At 34.8% G+C, this 22,673-nt stretch overlaps 1 protein-coding gene across 5 annotated transcripts in view; it reads right to left on the bottom strand.

Moving 5' to 3' along the window:
- Window positions 1–22,673, bottom strand: part of DACH1 (dachshund family transcription factor 1) — a 367,345-nt gene that overhangs the window by 102,089 nt on the left and 242,583 nt on the right. For 2 of the 5 annotated variants that reach the window (XM_072850101.1, XM_072850099.1), the window contains exons 4-6: window positions 17,336–17,508; window positions 3,881–4,016; window positions 1,440–1,577 (exon numbers count right to left, since the gene is read on the bottom strand). In XM_072850101.1, the coding sequence (XP_072706202.1) occupies window positions 1,440–1,577; window positions 3,881–4,016; window positions 17,336–17,508 (447 nt within the window). Of the gene's footprint in view, window positions 1–1,439; window positions 1,578–3,880; window positions 4,017–17,335; window positions 17,509–18,046; window positions 18,203–22,673 lie in introns of all 5 variants that reach the window. The other 3 variants (XM_072850102.1, XM_072850100.1, XM_072850103.1) reach the window with 2 other exon arrangements.

Genomic DNA, 22,673 nt, shown 5'->3' with positions numbered 1-22,673 from the left:
ATTCAGTAGGCTGGAACAGAGGGGGGAAAAAGAACAAAAAATAGAAGGTTTGACCTAAACAAGGACTGAGGAAAAAAGGGAATTCTCAGCAGTTTTACTGAGAACAGATCTTGCAAAAACGTGAACTGGCAACAGATTGGAAAATACATTTGAGGTACCATTATAAACAAAGCCTTTCAAAAACCTGAATGACATGCAAAAATAGTAGCAATTCTTAATATGTACTTCTCTTTGCAGGATTTACCAGTCTGATTACACTTAAATGAGTAACTTCAAAGGCTGAAATAAAATCATTTATGGAAATTCAAAACAAAGCTATTTGATCACATCATACTTCACAGCAGGGATACAATTTGCAGGGGCTGAGTGAGGGCATAGTATAAGCTAAAACAGGTTGTGTGTGCAATGAACCAAACTAAATGGTTTATATAAAAGAAATGTTGTTTCCATTAATTTTTCTGGTAATCCTATTAAAAATGCCACCTGTCCAGAACAGAATTGTCCAGATTTTAATTCTTTTTCATATCTCAGTGTTCAAACACAAGACAGAGAAGGTATCATCTTATAGCTATTAAAATATGGCACAAAATGTCTTATTCCAAAATCTTCATTACTGCAGCAGTTTCTCCATCTCTGTTTCAATGTCTGGCTATTATACCTTTTACTTTTCCTCTCATTGTGCTCAAAGAACTGATTTTTCTGATAAGCCCAAAGAATGTTTTTTCAAAGGGTATGTCATATTTCTAACCTCTCTTTAACCAAAATGTTTCTAGTGTATAATACTTAAAATTCACATATATTAAGCAAATATAACATGAAATGCACCTTTTAAAATTCTGCCACCACCCCTCCAAAATCCCCTGTAACAACCCTGAACAGGTTTGAATACCAACAGAGATGAAATGGTGTCATAATCAGCATAAGTGCATGTGGACTATTCACCTAGATCAAACACTTTGGTCATATACTCAATTAAATTTAAATCCCATTATATACTGTGTACCAGCCTCATTTTATGCAATTCCCTAATTTAATGGCTTGGTATTAGCCTTTTTCCTTTTTGCACACATGGACTAATTTTCACGGTGCTCAGTCCCTTTGGGAAGTAGGTCATTAAAGTCAACTGGATGGAGACAGAAACTTAATACCTAAACAATATTGTAGAAGGGTTAGAGACACAATAGTAATGTAAAACTGTTTTTCACTCATTCTTCTTTGTAATATTTATGAAATTCCTTCCTCATATAAATACCGTTCATTAATCTCAAAGACCACAAAGTAGAAGAATCAAGAAAGTTATCATCCTGTTATAATTTAATTTGTGAAACAAACAAAAAAATCCCAATTAAAAAAATAAAAATCACAATTATAATCCTATTTAGCTGTTGAGACAATACTTGTTTTACACTGAAACAGTAGAATCATAATATTCATATTACCTTTCTCAATGTGTATCCTTTTTGTCTCATGTCCCACATCATGACCAGCCAGATCACCCTCCTTAGGTCCAGGTAGGACATTAGGTGACAAACCCATCAGCATTTGGTTCATAGATAGCCCGTTCTGATGGACAGCTGCTAGACACAAGCGCAGGCAGAAAGGAAATCAGCTGTCATATTAACAATACACTTTTGTACTTATTTTATATAGTCTTCCTCTTAATTATACAAGACTTCCAACGATCACAAAGTTACTTAATTAGTGCTATCAGTATCCACACAGCGGGAGAGTTTCTTCCTGTTACTTCTGCTTTAAAACAATTCATTTTAAAAAAAAGAGTTCAGTATCTTTGGACAAAGTTGGATATTAGCAAACATTTTCTTGTTTATTTAACAAGAACTGAAATGCAAAATGAAGCAAACCAGAAAAGCATAGAAGGTTCTATGTGAGATACTTACTGTTTTGGGTTTTTTTTTAGTTAGTTGTACAAAAACTCTTGTATATTAGCATTCCCAATATGCAGTCCCTAACTTCCTTAAATTAAGCATTGTGGCCTTCCAGGTGAGAAACACTGGTTTTCAAAATATACTGTGCAACAGTAGAATTGCTTATTTGCTCATCAGATAGCTTGAAAAGCTCTTTCCAACAGTTCTCAAACAGACCTTCACGAGTCTCAAACACACCTCAGAAACCCATATAAGGTAGTTTATATCCCTATGCTTTTATCCTGAAAAACTGTATTTGCAAGAGGCTTATGCCATTTTCAGTAAAGCATTTTTTCATATATAACCCATATCTCTGTAGTAGACATCTTACTCTTACTGGCACCACAAAAGCAGATATACTTAAGAATCAGATGTGATGTTAACAAATCAGATAGGAGAGAAAAGAGTTATTTTATAAACAAATAAGTTACTGAAGTGATTCAGTATTTAAGGAAATGTTATGTTCACATTGGAAGAAACAATGTGCAAAGGTCCGAATCTTCTCTGCTGGTAAGTAAGCAGAGTAAGCTGAATAGTACCATTTCTTTTAAAAAAAAAAGTGTCATTCCTTCACAAAAACAGTAAGTATGTCTCAATTTCATTTAATTTACTTTCTTTATTTAGCAAACAATGGAAAAGGTCTTCAATAGTTGTAAGAAGATATACTATTCAATCAATTTTAAAAAAATTAAAAATCCAGGGTTGTGAGGTTTTTTTCCAGAACTTATGAACTCTGTGGTGGGTTGACCCTGGCTGGACACCAGATGCCCATCAAGCCGCTCTATCACTCCCCCTCCTCAGCTGGACAGGAGAGAGAAAATATAATGAAAGGCTCGTGGGTCAAGCCTGGGAAAATAGACAGGTCACAGTATACGGGATGCCAGTTTAATCTGCACTCTGAATCGTTCAAGTGACAAGAAAACAGCATTTTCAGCTTGTCATGCTCAGGCCTCATTTCTTTTCTTTGGTAAGTCATTTTTCATCCCACAGTAATGAAAGATCTTTCATCTGAAGGTCAATGAAGAGTCAGCTTCCTGAGTCTGCAGAGAGCCTGAAAGGAAGCAGTCTAAAAGACACGTGTGCTGCATCTCATCAACACGACTATGTATTTCATATAGCTATTTCATGGCCTTCTATCTGCATGCCAAATCTTCCAGTTTCACCTACTGACAAATTCCACTGCAGAAAGATGCCTTAAAAGCACAAAAACTTGCAAGAGCAATAACAAAAGGAATGGACAAGTTTAGTATGAATTTAAGTAAATATCCATAAAATAGTATGTGTTTAAAACCTTAATTTCCAGGCTGTTGCACTGCAATATCATAGAATTCAGGGTCTTTGCCATGTAATTTACATCCTGTACATGGAGCCTTGATAAAAATGGTATCACTCTGAGACACTATGGTTTAATTTCACTCCGCCCCTTGTGAGCTATGAGGTGATAATACTCTCTGTATCGTATTTCTCACCATTGCAAATTTTTATATTTAAAAATTTATAAAGTATGAACATTTTTTAATTGATTTAACCTAATTCTTCTCTTTACCAAGCAATTCTACCATGTAAAATGTTGCTTATGAAGTCAGATTCAATTTAGAAAACAAACCAGAGTAACCAGATTAAATAAAACTCAATTTCTTTAAAAAATGTTTACACTATATGTTCAGTTCTAAAACTAATCTAGCAAATTGCTTCCCGGCTGCAATTCTGTATTTCATAGCTCATATCTTTATGTTTAATATGACATGATGGCAGTTTATATCAGTACCTGTTAATGTAGCAACAGATATTATGATACTGTAAACTGGGAACATAATGTTGGGAGATAGTTATTGCAGTTGAACTTCTGAACATGATACATATGAGATCTATTTAAGACGAGGGCATTTTGATTAGAAAAACCAGCTGCACCTAATCAAATTTAAAGTCATGACAAGGAGAAGAATGTGACCTACGGATTCTGTCTGAAGAGCTCTCGGTCCGTGCAGGAGAGCTGGACACACTGCTACTTCGATGAGAGGATGGATGGCTGCCAGGTCTTCGGCCCTCTTCAACAGAAGGAGCAGGAGAAGGGCTGTCTGGAACACGTTCCTAGACCCCACAAAAAATAATTGCAAAAAAAGGCAATGTTAAACTAAACTTCTGTTTCCAAACATCACTTCCCTAAGCTGTTGAATTGGAAATATACATTTTGGCTTATAGACATTAGCCTTACATGATGAGGAACGATGTACTTTTGTAAATAAATATGACCAGACACTGTTGTTTTAGCTTATGCTGAATTTTACTCCACATTTTAATTTCAAAGGGGCTTCTTGAGCAATGAGATCTTATGGAACTGCTATGGATCATAAAGAAAATATAATCTCCCTACTGAACCTATACCAGTAACATGGCTGATGAAAGTCCAAATGTCTGTCTATACCATGGAGCACAAACCTAGAATGAACCACACTTTTTGGAAGAGTGTGGCCATATCACTGGCCATATTAACTACTTCAAAATGGGGAAAAAATGCCCATTCATGGTTTTCTATCCAGAGGAAAGCCCGGCATGGTAGCCAGGAGGAGCTATGACGTAGTTCAGGATGTTCCCTGATTTTTAAAATTAGAGCATGAGGACTATGATGGTTTGAACTGCACTTCTGCTATGTGAGAACTGTCAGTATGTAGCAGATAGATATATCTGATATTTACACAGAACTTTGACAGAAACAATAAACAAAGGGAGCTGAGTGCGGAATAGTCCTTTCTAGAAAATTCTCTCTTTCCCTGCAGTTTCCTTTTTATTGCTAAGAGATCCCAAGACAGTATGTCATTGCTAAAATATGTTTGAGTTAGGTTGGTTTGGTTGAATAGTGATAAAAATAAATAGTTCCTATAAGGGAAATCTGTTGGAGGGACTGAAAATGTTAAACTAGAGGTTTTTTGGTTGTTGGGTTTTTTTCCTTTTGATAATTGAAATCCTGACTCCTAATGAAAAAAACAACCAACCCAAACCAAAAACAACAAACAAACAAACAAACAAATGTGTACATTCAACTCACTAAAAGCTTTCGGTAATGAAATAATACAATTAGTATGTGTTTAATAACACATATGAAAACTTGCTGCTGCAAATGCCTAAAAGTTTTCCTGAAAAGACCATCGCGTTCCTCACACCGCAAACTGCTTTTGCGGTAGTCATTATTTTTCATGCACAGTAGCTAGATAAATATTTATTTCTCTGAATGCATTCCTATGAAACTTAGCAACATGACCATCTATAGTAATCAGTAGATTTGTTCCAGGTAAGCTTCATAATAAATATTTGCTAAACTTGAGATTCTGACTGCAAAGGGATTCAATGGGCCTATTGATGGAGTGGGAGAAGACCTTTCAGAGGAATGTTTCAATCCACATTTAAGTGGATTCCACTTTAATAGTCTCGGGTTTTTAAATCAAAAACATTGATGAGGATCGTTTAACTGCATCATAGCTCTAGGCTTATTATGACTTTGATTGTGTTTATATGTCCATGAACTGGGTATTCAAGAGGAGGATTATAAAGCAGATGTTTTCAGAATGTAGAAGATTTATTTCTTTAGATTTAGGGGGATTTAAGCATGCACAGCGTACAGATTTGGTATAAATTGGAACACAGTATATTTAATCACTCATTTAATATATAATTTCACTGTTTGGCATACAATGTATTGTTCTTAGAAGGGTTTCATTAAAATGAAATCCAGTGAGCACATAAGATTTGAATACAGAGCTGCAGAGTAAATTAATTTATTTAAACAGCTTAATTTGTTTATCCTATTTATTTATGTGTGCTTTTACAGCATGTATTATGAGATGGAGAGAGCAAAAGGAATGCACAGGACAACAAAATATAATTACTGCAACAACAAAAAAGATAATGAGTTTTATTCACATATAATACGACATAGCAGACAAACTCTTTGAGAAAACTATATATATCGGCTTTATCAATTCATTTGTAAAATACCCTTTAACCCCAACAAAACATGGGACTGAACTATACAGAAATGGAAAATAAATTAATTTAATACCTTAACTCATTTTTTATATCCTTGCTTCATAATTCCACAATCAATAACATAGTCTATAGCAATTTTTTGTCTTTATCAAAACTAGCTGCAATAATAAATGGAAATGCTACTAATAATAAATTGAAATACTCTGTAGCTCTAAAAAGTCATAGTGATAAACTAATGGTGCTGGAATATCAATATAAGCTGTCTTCCTTACTAGAGATTTTGTGTAGAAAAGATGGATTTCGTCTGTGGTAAAATATTAACTTTACATTTAGACTTCACTTTAAAATTTTTCAAAAAAGGAAACGTGCAAAAATGTGTTCAGTAAATAACTCAGATGATAAGAGCTATCTTGTAACTTTTGCAAAATGCCACTTTTGTACAAGTGAGTCTATATGACACAGCAAAGAAACAGAATTTACTGTGTTACAGTCCTGGCAATAGAAATCACCTAGGATACTGTCCCCTGTCCAGTATTTTTCCTAAAACTTGCCTACTCCCAGAACAAACTTAATTCCACTTAATTAAAGATATCTCTAGAGAATCTGGTGTTAGCTTGTACTGTAATTATGCTTGTTGTCTTCCAACAAACAAACAAACAAACAAATAAATAAATAAAATCTGAGTTACTTTTCTTTGCTAAAATTAAGTATGAGGAGGAAACTGTGCAGGGTTCAGTTTGAAATCAGCACATCTGAATGTAAGTATCTAAATGCAGTTTTGACACATGAGCTAGAGATGAAACTTCAGAGACACCTGTATCTAGGCTGCTACACAAAGGAGCCCACCTTGAAGGTAAGTTGTCTCCCATTTCAGTCAATTCAGATATAGACAATAAAGTCAGTGGAGCCTCCTCCAAAACCAGATACCTACAGCTCAATTCAGCTGCTCACATTTGAGCCTCTGAAGGGTTTTGAGATGTCCACACCATGTTGACAGGACCTACAAAAGATCTGCTGCCTTCTGGAGTGGCAGCAGGATGGCAAAAACACTATCTTTCCACTTACTGGCTGATGAGCTGAATAGCTCCCAAAACTCTATTGACAATATTTATTAGAAAACAAGAAATACAAAATTATTTATCACTTGTAAAACATAACCCTCACTAGCTACCTTTTTTCTCCATTTTTTGCTTCCCTATTTGTTTCTACAGGTACTCACAAGTAAAGAGGAGTGTGAACAATTTAGGGCATATGTAGCAATTTAACATATGGTCAACCAACTTTTCAAAATTGGTAAGACTCTCAATTAGGCATCAGAACTGGAGGCTATACTAAGCAATGGACAACAAATTCTTAAGGGCCAAATTTGAAGCATTCCTTATCTTGGTGCTCTTTACAATCTGATCCAAATCATGAATCCTAAGCATTTAAGAATCTGACATTTAACTCCTCCAAAAATGCTCCTACCATATATGAAACTTTCACTTTAGGGAGCTGCAATGCCCTTTCCCGTACTCTTACTCCACAGACGTTACAAGTTACACACCCGCAATATCAAGTCCATTTCATAAATAACAGAATTGTTCCTGTGACATTGGGCATTTTTTTTTATCTTATAAAGAACAGGTAAAAGATCTTAACTGTCAGAGATTTTAACTTAGGAGATTGAAGTTGTCTGTAGAATTAGAAACCACTACAATTTTGTTCCAGAATACCACATATCATCCACAACATAACACTGTCTCAGTCTCTCCAAGTAAAACAGAAGTGTCTTGATGTACTTATCAACATTTTTCTACATTTTTCAAACAGCTCTTTGCATAGACGCAAAGACCATACTGTAAGATCTCATTCCAAAAGTTCCTTTTAAGTACCTTCCTATTAGGATTTATCTTAATATATCAATAATGGGGTCCAGAAGAACACAAATACTTTCTTCCCTATATGTCTTTTTCTTCTTACCAAGTCACAACAGTAATTATTCAATATTAATCTCTTTTTTGGCCTCTTTTCTTTCTGCTCCAGCAGCATGTTTTCATTGCTCAAAAAGTGCCTCATTACCAAAGTCTTCCTCAAAAATACACCGAAACGTAAAGTTGATGGAGTTCAGCTGTTGGTCCCTGTATCACTATCAAAGAGAAGAGGTTTCAGGTAATATGTGTAAGATTAATTCTTCTGCTCCTAAGAAGACAGACAAGGAAGTGATATCTTCTAGGTTCTCACCACCTCAGTCTTTCCACAAACATTCTTTATTCTTTGCCATTCCCGTTACTTAGTGACAAAATTTCAGAATCTTTCTGACAAAGTTTGAATATGCCTAATTCTAATAACCAACCGGTTTTACATGCACAGCCTTCATCTGCATATTTCTCTCCTACAGGTATTTTCAGTCTCAGCTTCTCCATAAGACTCATCTCTTGGGCTTAGTCATCCTATAATTTTTGTCATGGACTGAGTTCTAGACATGCAACTAAGTATAGCCGTATATTGCTTTTAAAACTATTCAGCTGTCTCGATGCTCTTCAGTGTTGAACAAACTCCTTTAAGAACATTTGTGCTTTAAGTCATTGAAGTGCAGAGGATAAAATAACTTATTTTCAGCGTCATACTTTTCAATAGTTTAGGTAACTTCATACTGGGGAAAGGATATATGACACACGCAGTTTCATACACTGTTAATTTAAAATAAAAATTAAAAAGCTTTTAATCAGGAATAGTTTATAATATTCTGACCTTTCTGGGAAGGCACCTGGCTTCCAAGCCTTTTTGTGGTAAAATTATAATAATCTCTTTCACAACAACCAAAACACAGACTTCTTACTCTTCAGTTCCTTACTGACCTATTTTGACCTTGAGTGAGAAGTATTCCAGGAATGGCTTTCTTGTAAAATGGCATACTTATTTGACATTGTATTAGTTGAGTGAGTGAAAGAAATGAATCACTTGGGTATCTTTTGTATTCCCTGAAAAAAGGGTATTTTGCTTATAGTTTCATTTTTCCTTCAGTTTCAGTCTAAAATGCTATGAGACTCCAAATTAGCATTTAGTCCTAAGAATTACAAGATTAATTGGGCTAATAATTATTTCCTAACTTCCTCAATCACTACTATAAAATGTGTGTTATCAAACTGACTGAATGCTATAAATTTTCATTTCTATTTCCTTATTTGTATACAATCACTAGCTTGCTAAAGATCTTGCTAACTTCCCACTGATGCACATGCCATCTTTCTCGCCTTGTTCTTACAGACACACTTCTAATCCCAATCAAAATTCAGGAGTTCAAATGTTTTGTGTTGTAGTTAATTGCACTATTATTTTAAATAGTGAAGCCATTTCTTATAAATAACATAATCCGTGATATTTGCATAAGACTTTTTTTCTCTCTTTGTGAATATCTTGAACTTATTTCTCTTTTGGACCAACTTAAGTTAATTTGATTTCCGTTTTACTTTTACCTCTGCAATTTTTCATTGATCCTACCTTGCTGTTCCCATCACAACAATACTGAAAACTGATAGCATAAAATGTAGAAAGAGATCAACAGACAAAAAGACTATGGATTTGCTTGATTTTTATTGCCCTGTTTTCTATAGGATTATTGGGAATATCAGCAGCAGTTAGCTGACAGGAAGCCCAAACAGGAGACTCCCAAGTAATCCTTTAACAGTACTTCAACAGCAACAGAGAACCAAATCCTTTGAAATCATGAGCAGTACTAAAAGCACAGTGACGTAGCCAGGAAGTGAGTTTCATAGGATTGGGCCATTACAGAGATTAAAAACAAGCAAGCAAGCAAGCAAACAAATAAACAAAAGTAGATGCCTATGAATAACAAGAAAGACCTTGGCTGTACTGGTGAAATTAGAGTAGCATCCAAGGTGTTGACAGTTTGGAATCATGATGAAGCAGGATCATTCCTGAAAGTGCCACGGAGCCTCATAGTACAGAATTCTGAATTTTGTGGATTCTCACAAAAATGTTCTGACAACTATTTTGGACCTGGTTCTTTTTTAATGTGTATCCTTTCAACCAAATTTATAAATTATATTTTGCCTTCTAAATGAATATTTGATCTAACAAACAAAATATCCTTCTAAGGTATACAAAACCCCCCATACAACATGCAAACATACAGACATGCAAAAAACTCTTCAAACTGAACTAGTAATTTCTTATTGGCAAGTTGGACACACTTTTCCTGCTATTTTCTTTTTTTTCTCTCCTCTTTTGAAAATCTAGTCTTACTTGAAAAGCAACCATTCAAGCTTAAGAATGGTTAAGGAATTCAACCACTAGGAATTCACCCCTCAAAGTCAATCCAAACCATACATCCAGCCAAACACCGAGAATTCATTTGCCTAAATGTCATTATCTATAGTGCAAATGTCTACATCTGAGCTGGTCACCCTAGGCTCATTTTTTACCCATACATTCATGTTTCCAAGGCACAACTCACCTCACTCTAAAGTAGCTATCTAAAATAGGTCCAATGAATTATGCCCTAGAAGACAGCAAAATGAATCCCATCTCTTGTACCTGGCCTCGTGGCCATTTTGCATCAAATTAATCTTACACTACATACATAGTTCCCTGTTACACATGTGAATATGCAAATTGCCAAACAGAAAAATTTGTACTACCTTCTCTGTGTCATGTGTTATCTGTAAATATCTGTTTTACATGACACAAATTAATTCATATGAGCATATGGCTGCTATTAGCTTCAAACTGCACCTCAGAAACATACATGTTAAAACAAGTAATAGGATCCCATATTATTAAAAAAAAGACATTATTCCAAGTTACAACCTACCAGATATACAGTTACTATCCTCTAAGATCATTATAAAAAAAAGTATTAAAAGTTAAAATAAATAACTTTAATCATATAGATAGAACTAATTAGTGAGGTGGGACACAATGTCCTGATGATTAAGCCATAACAAAGGAGTTCAGCTACACTTTGACCTAAGATCTTCTCATGCTAAAAGAAGAAACAGAAGTAAGTGTGCATATAAATATTTATATTAACATAAATTAAAAAAAAGTTATTCTAACATGGAGATTTTCTCTGTTATGTGCAAGTTCATACAAATAGTTTTAAGATATTAGATTTTCTGCAGTCATGACAAAAAGAAAATGAAATATTAATTTGGTTTATAATATACTTCAAACTTTATAGGTATATCATAATTTTCATGTTTCCTTTCCCAATATGGAAAAGTAGAGGTTTTAGGAGCTGATAGTCTTATTTTTATTCTAGAATATTTATTGTAGAGTAATTACTTTTTATTATTTAAATGTTTTATATTAAATCAAATTTCTCCTTATATAAAAAAGAAAATTTGATTTTACGTCATGTATCAGACAATGAGGAAATGAAAGTAGCTTCACTCTTCATGCACTTGTGTATAGTATATTTTTCTACGCATTGAAGAAAATAACTTTAAAGTAATGTCAAAATTTCTATTTTGAATGCACCAATGTATTTAGAAATAATAGGTTATCTGAAAAGTCAGGCGTTTCTCAGGTTAGGTATCCCAAAAACGCCATCTGTGTTTTGTATTCCATCTGCCAATTTGGGATAAAATTAATTTTGTTCTCATTCCCTTTCTGTAAAATGGGCATAGCATACCCAGCTTCATAGGAATGGTGCAAATATGTATCTACCGCTGTCTGCATTACACTTTTCCTGGAAGGCATAGAAGTGTCCATAGAAAACTTTTGCATTCAACACAGAATTCAGATAACATAAGTTAAATAAGACTGTGCCAGACATTGATTTAAAAAAATTCAAATACAGAATAACTAACCATTCACTGAATGAGGTAGGGGTTCTGCAGAAAAATACAATACGTTATGGTGAAATTAAAATTGCACTGTACTATACAGATGGAATGTTGTCACATTAAGGTTGTAGAGGCATTCTGGTATTTCCTAGTGTTAGTCTTATGTCTTCTGAAATTCAGTGATGGTCCTTTAACATAGGCTTTGGATGTAATTTTACTCAATGCATGAAGACAGTCACATCTAAAGATTTTACAGTAACATCTGATACATTCTGGCAGTTTTCTCAAGTTTATAGTACAGGAAAATTCTACTTTGTTGGTAATAGCAGCAAAGTGGAAGGGTTTTCTATCCAGGATGTCTAATTGTACTTTCAAGGTGCTTCCTATGGCCCCTGTCTCTACAGGACAGTGTGCCAGCCAATTTTGAGAAATACTTCATCTAATCCTGTAAAAATAGTTGTCATTCCTCTAACTAGAAAATAATTTATCAGTAGACTCTTCTACACTGAAACATCTTACGATGGCCAGTATCTTTTGGTATTAAAAGTCTGCACTAAACTCAAGGCTGCTCACACAGCAGTTATAGAAGACTTAAGCTGAAGCTCATCTAGTCCCTTTGCTGCTCACCCCCTCCATGAAGTGAAGTTGCTCATTTTCCAATTAGAGCCCATTTCCTTTCAGGTCCGCTCTCTGAACTTGCTCACTACCACTCTGACATGAGACATTTAAATGTACTCTGTTCTGTCATTTCTGTATGGCAGTGTAATATTTCTTCTCTTTGGCTGTTATTTGGACTTTTTGGCAATAATTATAGGTGAAAAATATAGGAATGTTAAATTACATGAATAGGAACACACACATATTGCCAATTAAAAACAAAAAAGTGAATGAACGTTAAAATAAAATTTCGTGTCAGAATGGACCTATAAACTGAGTTATTTAAAAAACAAATCTGTCAGCAGCTATCTTGGTTAAATACATTAATAGTAAATTTCTGCTATTGGATAACAGGAAGATATCTCTATATAAAAAGAAGTTATAAACAAGTATAAGACAACCAGTGCTGTGATATATTTAGAGAATTAGCAAAATTTAGTCTCATGTACTTAATATGCAGTAGAAAACTACTGTGCCACTGATCACTTTTTCAGCTGGAGGTATTGGTTTCTTCTGCTTTATTCTTAATTCTTTCTATAAGTATTAGTAACATTATATGGATAAAGTGCAATCTTCTATTCTGGCATGTTGCTCTTTTCTAACTTTCACAATGTAGAATTATTTCAAGTTGCTATTAGCATGAGGTATGTCCTTTATATGTTCATATATCTTTCTGCTGAGTGAAAAAAATTGATGTAGTGAAACTGCTAACAAGCTGAGCCTTTGAAACCATGGGCAGGTGATGAAAGCCACCTCATGTCTAAAGCATCCCCAGGTCACAGCTGTCACACTCACTGCAATTCATTGCTGTCACAATCTGCTGTCCCTGCTTGTTGTTGCTCTCCTCTTATTCATCCAACTCATATATCTAAACATTCCATTACAAAAAGACATCTAATGTTCGTCTCATGTTCGAAAGGGCACAACACTCTTCTGAAATATAATTCTGAAGATTTTAGAGCTCAGAGTTCACTGCCAAATCTAAGGTGTTGCTTTGTAAGGCTTCCCTTGTAATTTTGTCTTTGTCTCATCTCCTGAACATAACAGGATAAAATGTTTGGTTAGTACATGATCTCAGCTTTATTCCAACTTCTTATCACGAAGAAATGAAATATTGCCCAGTAATAGAAAGGCATTTGAAGCTTTGTGAGTTTAAAGATAACAGCACTAACTGTGAACTCAGTGAATTGGAAGGAAAGGTCAGCAAGTCATCTACTGCGGCACTGTTCACAAAGGCAATTCTTCTATCCAATGAACCAGGTTGTTTATAATCTGAAGACTCAGATTTTCTAAGACTTAATTTTGTTCTTTGTTACTTAATTAGATAAGGATACTATTGATTTACTTTTCAGAGTAGAAATTTCTCATAGGTCTTCTAACTTTCAAGCAGAGTTTGAACTTGTAAACATCCTGTACTCCAATTTCAAATCTACGCTGTCATTTCAGGTTACAACTATGAACTCCAAGATGAGTGATTCACAAACTTTTCAAATCAACTTGTGGAAACATTGACACTGAGGAAAAACATTTAAGTAAAACTAGGGTTAAAAAAATGAACCAGAAGATAATGAAAACAAACCCAAAAAGTCTAAAAATGTAGCAGTAAAAAAAAGGAAGATATGATTCTAATAACAAACAGTTTTGTGAAAGAGAGTAACTGCACTATTTATCCATTCCTGTAAAAATAAAGAAAAAGGAGGTTTGACCTTCTCACTTAGATCTAGTCTCTAAGATATTTATTTTGATTATAGTATAAATTATTATTCATAAACTTTACATTGCTGGTGCAAGGTTCAAAAAGTACGCTGATTAGAGAGTTTCCTGCTCAACTACTCAGTGCATATAATTCAACGGACACTAAAATCACAGCCTCCAACTATGCCTAGTGAGGAACAGGTAAATTTCCAGTGACATTATGTCCATGCTCATGGGAAGAAAATCCCCTGAACGATGAACTCATGCTTTATGTTGCTGGGGTTTATGTTTCAATCCTGTTCAGTATTAAAAAATAGGAACATAATTACTTGCCCATGCTTTCTCTATCCACATGACCATATTCATCTGCTATAGACAAAAACAGAGGACATAAATACAGACATAGGTTGTACCACAAAGGGGCTGAAGGAAAGAGTAAGAAAGTCCTGCAAGAGTAAGTTCCTTAGTTCTTACAGTATTATTGAAATAACTATGCGCAGCAAGATCTTATATTTAGAAGTGAGTTCTGGATGGCAGATTAACACTTGTGTTTATGTATTTACCTTTAATACAAATATACGGTGGGCAATATGTAACAGGCCTTGACTGAAGAAGTCATGGCAATACTTAGGTAGTATCTCCACCAGGTTCTACCTAAATGTCCCAAAACTCTAACTTAATCGTGCAAACTTTAAAAAAATGTGTATTTCACTCTTGAGTGAGCACACTTTTCTAAATAGAACTTAGGTTAATTTGGCCATTTAAAACACTTCATTGTAAATCCACATCTTTTTAATTTATGGTTATGTGCAAACCAGATGGGAACACAAAACCTGGTTTGTTAAATAACTTGCACAAGATGTTATGCCAGGAGCTGCGCAAAAATTGGCAGCTATGATGAAGATTTTATTAGCATGAATATGGGATAGTTGAATTTTCAGAAATGACAGAGATAAATAGTGTAGATTATTAATACAAACAAATGCTTAAATAAGCAAGATTTAGAAAAAAAATTATGATTTTCCAGTTACAAAGTGCTGCTAAAATGTTTCAAACAGAGAACCAAAATTGCTAGGTACTTTCAAAATCTCCACCTAGATTATAATGAAACTGTCTTTCCAACTAGATGATCTACAAGAATGAACTTGTTAAGAAGTTAAGGGACTCTGGGATAAGGAAAATTTTCTGGTATGGCCTGCCTATGGTTAAAATAATATACATAGTTACATGATGACAGAGATTGGACCCCTTCAGATTCCAATACTTTTAAACCTACTAGACAGGTTTAGATCGGATGAGCCAGAAGTACTTCTCAGTTAAGTGCTTCCTGGGTCCAGCAATGTTCCCACAATGGGGTGAGGTCTGTGAACACACCAGGACCTGCCTTCCACAAAAGGAAACCTTTTTTACATAGCCTAGGAGCTATGTTGTACTTCAAATGTACCTGATTTTGGTAACTGGAGACAAAGATCAGGAGTCACACTGGGGGTATGCTCCCACAGACATATTTAAATGTAGGCCACAGTAACTTAGGCAACTTTAATAGCTAGAACTAGCTAATAAATCAATTTTACAAGCTAGAAGTCAGCTTGTCAAAGTTTAGAAACAGAAGGTTACCAATGCTCGTGAAGGTCAAATTTTGTACTCTTACATATGAAATCAAATAGCTCACAGAAAATGAAAGAAAGGAAAATAGGAAAAATAGTGAAAACACAGTTTTGTTGCCATAGTAATTCATACTTGTAAGGTATAATTTAGCACATGCTCCATCCCAGTCTTCATTTTTTAGATACCCCTGTAATACCAGTGGTCACTGTTCCAATTAAGAAAATAAATTTAGAATGAAATAGAGCACCATGTATGTTCCAGAGAACTTTCGTATCACATAACTATTACTAAATAATGCTCAAGTGAACACAGAAAAACAAAGGTGCAGAAATCACCATGTAATCAGTTAGTTAGAAGCAGAGTGTTTATATTCCCAAGATATGAGCAAGATGGACATTAGGGGTGGAATCTAACCTTGCTGACATAGCACCTAAAGAAACAACTCCTCTCAAACCAATGTCTTAACTCCCCATGTCATCAAAGGTGAGAAAGGGATGCCACTAAAGGCCTCCAAAGGGGATCCTACATTTGAAAGTGCAGGTACCTAAATTAGGTCACCAGACCATATTTTTCTAGGTCAATAGCAACATAGACTTGTTGACTTTTAACTGAATGGTTCTTTATGATTCTGGGCTTGAAAGGTTAAAGAGGACAGGAGCTTAAGCATGTCGAATATCTCTATAAAGTCAGACCTCTTCGCTCTGCTTAAATCATCATGAACTTCAAAACTTTTGCAACTCCTGATTTGAAGGTCCAAGCGATTTTAAGTTTACTCATTTTTTGTCAAAGGAATTGCATTAATGGACAGATTTCCAACATAGCCCTAAAATATCAAATAACCTTGCCTTCGCATGTCTATTTCTAACATATGAATGTTACATAAAAGCACAAAAGTTTGTGTACTCTCTGTATCTCATTTATTAGAACTAAAGAAGGATAACAGCTAAAATGTAGATATCTGAATAAACGTCAAATCCAATTATAAATATCTAGTGGTAAGGGAGAAACTCCTTTAAAATGAAAACACATCATCTTCAGTCAGAAGGAGAGAAGACTCCATGCCTCTGCTAAATACCTCTATAACAAGATTAGTTTAGCTACAGGCAGCAAACAAAACCTAAAATGGGTAGAAAATTTCAGATATCAGATATTTTTGAGATATCTCTACGATACTACAGTTCTGGCCTGCAGATTACTGGGTCTGTTCTATGCAACTTTATTCCATTCTGTTCTGTGATTTGGCAATTTAGGTTCTGTGGAGGTGAAGCATCAAGCCTTTCGGCTGCCTTCAGATAATTTGCAGCATTTCAGTTCAAATGCTTAGAGCTAAAAGTTGGAAGAACAGTCTCTTCTAATTCAAGAAAGGAGTAATTTCTTCCTTGATATCTTGAGGAACTTTGCCATTAGATTACAGACTACGAAATATGAGAAATCAGAAAGCTGTGTATTCTGTATGAAAATGCTTCAACTTGAGCACTGATTTAGAGAGGGGAAGGAGAACTGAGAAGATAACACTGGCCACCAGCAACCTACCGTGTTCCGAGAGCTACAACAGTTGGGTTTCTCATATAATATTGACTTTATGACTTACCTTGTAACATCTGACACCTACCCACCTTCACAATTTTTATGACCATTGTGAGTGTGCTAGATATTTTTTTTTAATATAGTTACCTTAATAACAGATGTCTCAACTCTGGATGGAGGGCTCTGCACTTGTGCTGCTGCCGCCATGTTGGCGATGGTACTAAGGTGATTCATCTGGCTCATTGCCATCGTGACAGATGCTGGAGGTAGGCTCACGGGAATTAACGGGTGGGGCATCATCATAAAAGGAAGTTCCAATCCTGGTGGGGGGAAAAAGAAAAGGGAAATAGATTTACGCATCTTTCTAAAACATTGTCTTTTTTTTCTCCTGATGGACAATATTCAAGTGATGGGTGACAAGATGGTTCACATTGCAGGACAAAGCAGCTATATGTCAGTTCTCTTCTGGGATATGCATGGGTAAATCACTAGCAACCATGGAGGGTTTCTAGCCACAAGGAGAGGCTATTAGACCTCTTAGCTTGTTCATATCAATGTAATGTATGATATCATTGCTAAGCAATAGCTGTTTTTTATCTTTTTTAATATCTGCTGTAAGGTGCCTTAGCAATGCATTATTATGCCACTGATGCACAGGTTAGCAGTTATTTTAAGTATCAATTGTATTGCATATGTATTTGTTATTTATTGTCTCCGCTTCCCCTGCTTAATATTTTGAAGGAAGTATTCCAATATTCCCCACATCTTTGATTTTTCATAGCCTATTTATATAAACACAAAATAAAGACAGGAATTGGAAAACTGCTGATGTTAGTGCTGAAAGATGTCAACCCGTACCATTTGGCAGAAGGTGGTTCTGTTGAAGAGGGTTGAGAGGATGGCTAACTGGAACATTATGCTGTCCAGGCAAGTTGGGGTGGTTAACAGAGGCCTGTGATCCTTGGGTGGGGGGAGACTGAAGTTTTTCTTTATCCCAAGAACCATCACTGCTGCCTGTGGGGAATGAATATATATTATTTGGATGAAGGAAGACTCCAAATTTTTAATGTCTGAATTTGCAAGCAAGGCCAGGAATCTAACCTTTTTTGCAAGTGGCATTTTTTTTAATTTTTTTTTTTTTTAATATGTGGGTTGGGGGAAGGACTTTTGGGGTTTTTTTTCCACCCTCTGAAAAACATATGTAAGGATAACTTTTTAAAGTAAAGAGTTAGAACACAAACCTAAAAGTATTGTAGTTGTGCTCATTCACGTGAAGTTTGTGTTTGATGTATATTTTACACATACTTTTGCCATTCTTAGCAAGTAAAACTATATATGGCATTTGTTTTATACATGAGAGAATATTTTTGCCTGCAAAATGTCTAAAAAAAGAATATTGCCTGTTATGCCAATTAAAATTTAAACTACATTCATATTTCTTCCTGTATCTGTGAATAAATAAACATTATAGGAAGTAACTAAAAATTTAATTTATTGAGGGCACCAACATGCATGTATATGTGCTTGGCTGATGATTCTATTTTGTATATTCAATTTTTACTTCATATTATTAATTAAAATGTAAGGGATTATTAATCGATTCCTGCAGTCTTCTGGTAGTGGAACAGACTAACAGCAAGGAAGAATGTGGACAAATAAGTGTTGAGATGAGCAGTAATTAATATATTTGAGAAATACCCTTTTTCACTATTGCAGACCTCCTCATAAAAAATACCCACAGAATTAAACAGAAGGATACAATTAAAGGACAATACTAAAAATTCATATAACATTATTAATTTGTACATTTATATATAATGAAAAGTTTAAAATCTTCCAATCTGGAGACTTGTATTATTCATGGTGCATATTTATGTATAATGCTGAGATTGAGTATATGTATGTTTACACATACAAAGTAATCTATACATTCATTGTATGAGTTTATTTACCATATACAATCAATAAACAATGTTTGAATATATTAATAAATATGCATATATGCATGCATTCTCAGCAGTATTAATATACACATCAGCAATATATGATTGCTTCCTTTTTCATACAGAGCACAATTTCACCCTCCTGACTTTGAAAGTTTCTACTATTTTTGTGGGAATTTCTCTTGATAAGGACTTTAGGATAACATCAGCCAAGACCTATTTAACCTATACTCAATTTCTATTTAGCATTAGGGATTACAGTGAAGTGTATATATTTCTGAATGTTCTTCTATAGACATCGTACTACTTAATGAACAACAGGGTCTAAAAAACAACAGGACTAATACCACCTCCTCCTTACTTCAGTAGAAACGAGATTAGCACGAGTCTTGACATTTTTTAACATCGTTTTCGTGGGGATGACAAAAGCACAAAAGTTGGTAGAATTCCAATTTAATTTCTCTAGATCTATTAAAAACCTGATTGTAATAGCTGTACAACATAGTTTATAATGAAAAATACTCCATTATTGCCATGATTTTCTTTCCCTAGTTACTTCATGAAGACAGTTAAGGCTCAATATAAATTCTAACTCATTAGCTCAATACTGTCTCAATCCCAGTGTAAATTGTTCAGAAGTACGTAATGAAAATTCAGTCCAAACTCTCCCACAATCAAACAAAGCAATTTTATGAAACAATGAAAATAATCAATTATATGAGATACTTTTATTATTTTACAAGAAATTGTCGTAACCTTTATGCAGTGTACATAGTTGAGCTGGTTAATATATGATTTGAATCTCTTCACCTCTGATAAGTTAACACGTTTTCTTGTATTTTGAGAACTCAGAGACTCAAAAAACCATGAAGCTACTTTCAAACACATATGTAATTGAAGGATCTAAATCTTAGCTGGAAAAATATTTTTTTTCCTTCTAGTTTTCTTTTCTCCAGTTTTCTGCTTTTTGCCACTGTGACATATACATTTCACTTATTTTGAATATTCTTCCATTTAAAAAATGTGACTCTGGAAATGAGAGTTAAACACAAAAAGTGAGTTCACCTCATTTAATTTTAGCCAAAATGTAGGTGTTGATGCAGATTCAATAGAGGAAAACAGGTAGTTCCAAATGGTCATTCATCCCAGCTTAGGGCATGTGTCCATTAAATAATAAAGCTGGTTTTATGGTACTTAGGGCTTCATTAAAAAACAACCACCGAAAATCTGACTACACAATGTCAAATCCTAAGCAGAAACAAGCCCAATCTTAATTTTTGCATCTGTTAAGAAAAGTTGAAGAGAGAACTTTGTTCTGGCAGATCTTGCAGTGGAGCACACACTGCTTGTCCATCTTGCTCTAGTTTCATGCTGGATGTGGTACTGTCCATCCTGCTGTGGCTTACGTGAAGGCAGCAACGGCCCTCTACGCTGGCTAGTTTGGCACAAGTGTGATTGCACTGCGATTCAGATCAAGTCAGCACTGCCTGGTGAGCAGGTAATGCCCAAAGGAAATGAAGAGGGAAACACCGCAAGAGACAAATAGAATGAATGGCCTCTGGGCATGCCTTCATCTGTACAGTAACTGCAGAAGAAGATTTTACAAATGGCTTAGACTTCGATGGCTTAAGTAAGATGAATTTGGGACAGAATGTCTTGGTTTTGTAGCTACAAACTCTCCCATCTTCACCATCCACTGAAAATTCTTTTTTGGACATTTATTTTTTGTTCTTTATAAAAAACAGAGACAGAAAAGGCTATCTTTGTAAAATGTATTTCAGACTTGGAGCAAAATTCTGTAATTTACCTGTAAAGTTATAGTATTCTTAACAAGGTCACCATTTTACAAATCCTTTAAGCTTACTGTTTTGCACTTTCCCATCAAAACATGATGACATCCATATGTCATATATATAGGAATACATATAATACATAAATATATATCAGCAATTATATGAGTATTTGTTAATATTACAAGCAAGGAAGATTTTTGCATTTTATAGGGCTGGTGAATTCCCAGTAATAAGATATTTTCTTTATTTATTAGCAAGATCTTGTACAGTGCAGTTAATTTCATGTTACACACTGATGTTCGATATGGAGATGGAGTCAATTCTGCTGTGACCCTTCCTAACCTGGTCACAGAATTTTGCACGGTCAGTCATAGATTGCCAATTATGGCACTGCTTATGTGGCTCAGAAATTAGAGCTTTTCTAAATCAGTACTCCCTTCTGCCTCAAAATTACAGTGCCTATTGTTTTAGAGTGGTATCAAACCCAATAATAAATTGGAAGAGAGAAGACAAGCTTCAGAAAGCGAAGTGTCGAGGCTAGCATTTAGTCAGTGACAGATTCTTTAATACTTGTAGCCTGGCATCGTCTGTCAAGATTTGTTTACAAGGAAAATGATTCATAGACAGAATCCAATCCATAACATTAGAAACCACTTTCAAACTACAGGCTGTTGCACTCCTGAACACTTTAAGTGGACAGACACAGATACAAATAGTCTTGGCCATTTGCTGTATTTTTTCTTCTGTTAGTTAAGCGGAACAATTTTCCTCTTAGAGGAAACAGTTATTTTCATTAACGTCAAAGCGAAATAAGTGTTATTCCTTAGACGCTACTCACCGTCTGCACAACTAAGTGCAAGCTACCAGTTCTGTCACTTTTTACATTTGATTTTGATTTAATGCATACAGTGGTTTCAAAGAGTATTAAAAATCTGTTGCCTTCTTCCTCTTCACTTGTTGCCCTGTTGGAGGCTTATGTTTTTCCAGTTTCCATCAGTGGTTGTCAAGTCTTTGTAATGGGATTAAAAGCTTGGACACCTGATATCCCTGGGTGCTGCAGTTCACCCTCATAAAAGCTGTTTGCTTTAAATTGAGAGAAAATCAGTTTTTAGTGGCATAATTAATTAAATTATGCAAAGTGTTCCAGATTCAGCATAACACTTTCTGAAGCAGCAATTGGAAGCTCTACATTGCATTCAAACTGCATTTCAATTGATGCTGCACTAAGCTGACCATAGAGTAGCATTTTCAAGGCTTTCAAGCACAAGGGATCCAATTTTGAAATGCAGATGCTTAATGTTGAGTGCTCAAACCCCATACATGTGCACTTGAATAGGCAATTTGGTAGCCAACTATGTATTTCATGTGCTATAGTGCTAATACGAGCACTCAAAAATTTGAAATTGAAGTTCCAAATGTAAGTACATGTGCTTAAAAACTGGGCTCAGATTGTCTCACATTTACTCATCATGGAAAACCTGATGGAAGAAAAATGACAATACATTTTCATAATTTAAAAGGTGGACTACAGAATTCAGTGTTTTCCCCATCACCAACATTTCAGCACATATTTTCCATAATGTGAGTTACCTTCTCCCGTAATCAGCAGTTACACAACAAACCATTATTTGTACACTGAAGTGGGTCTGTAAAAGCCTGATGCCTGGATTATTTGTATTCATTAGTAGCACAATTAGGTAGCTAAGGACGGTAATAATAAATGAAAACAATCCTGGACTGGAAGGTAAT

This window comes from Ciconia boyciana, chromosome 1, assembly GCF_034638445.1.
Source record: "Ciconia boyciana chromosome 1, ASM3463844v1, whole genome shotgun sequence".
NCBI lineage: Eukaryota > Metazoa > Chordata > Aves > Ciconiiformes > Ciconiidae > Ciconia > Ciconia boyciana.
Note: the sequence above shows the minus strand (reverse complement) of the source record. Positions and strands in the feature narration are given on the sequence as shown.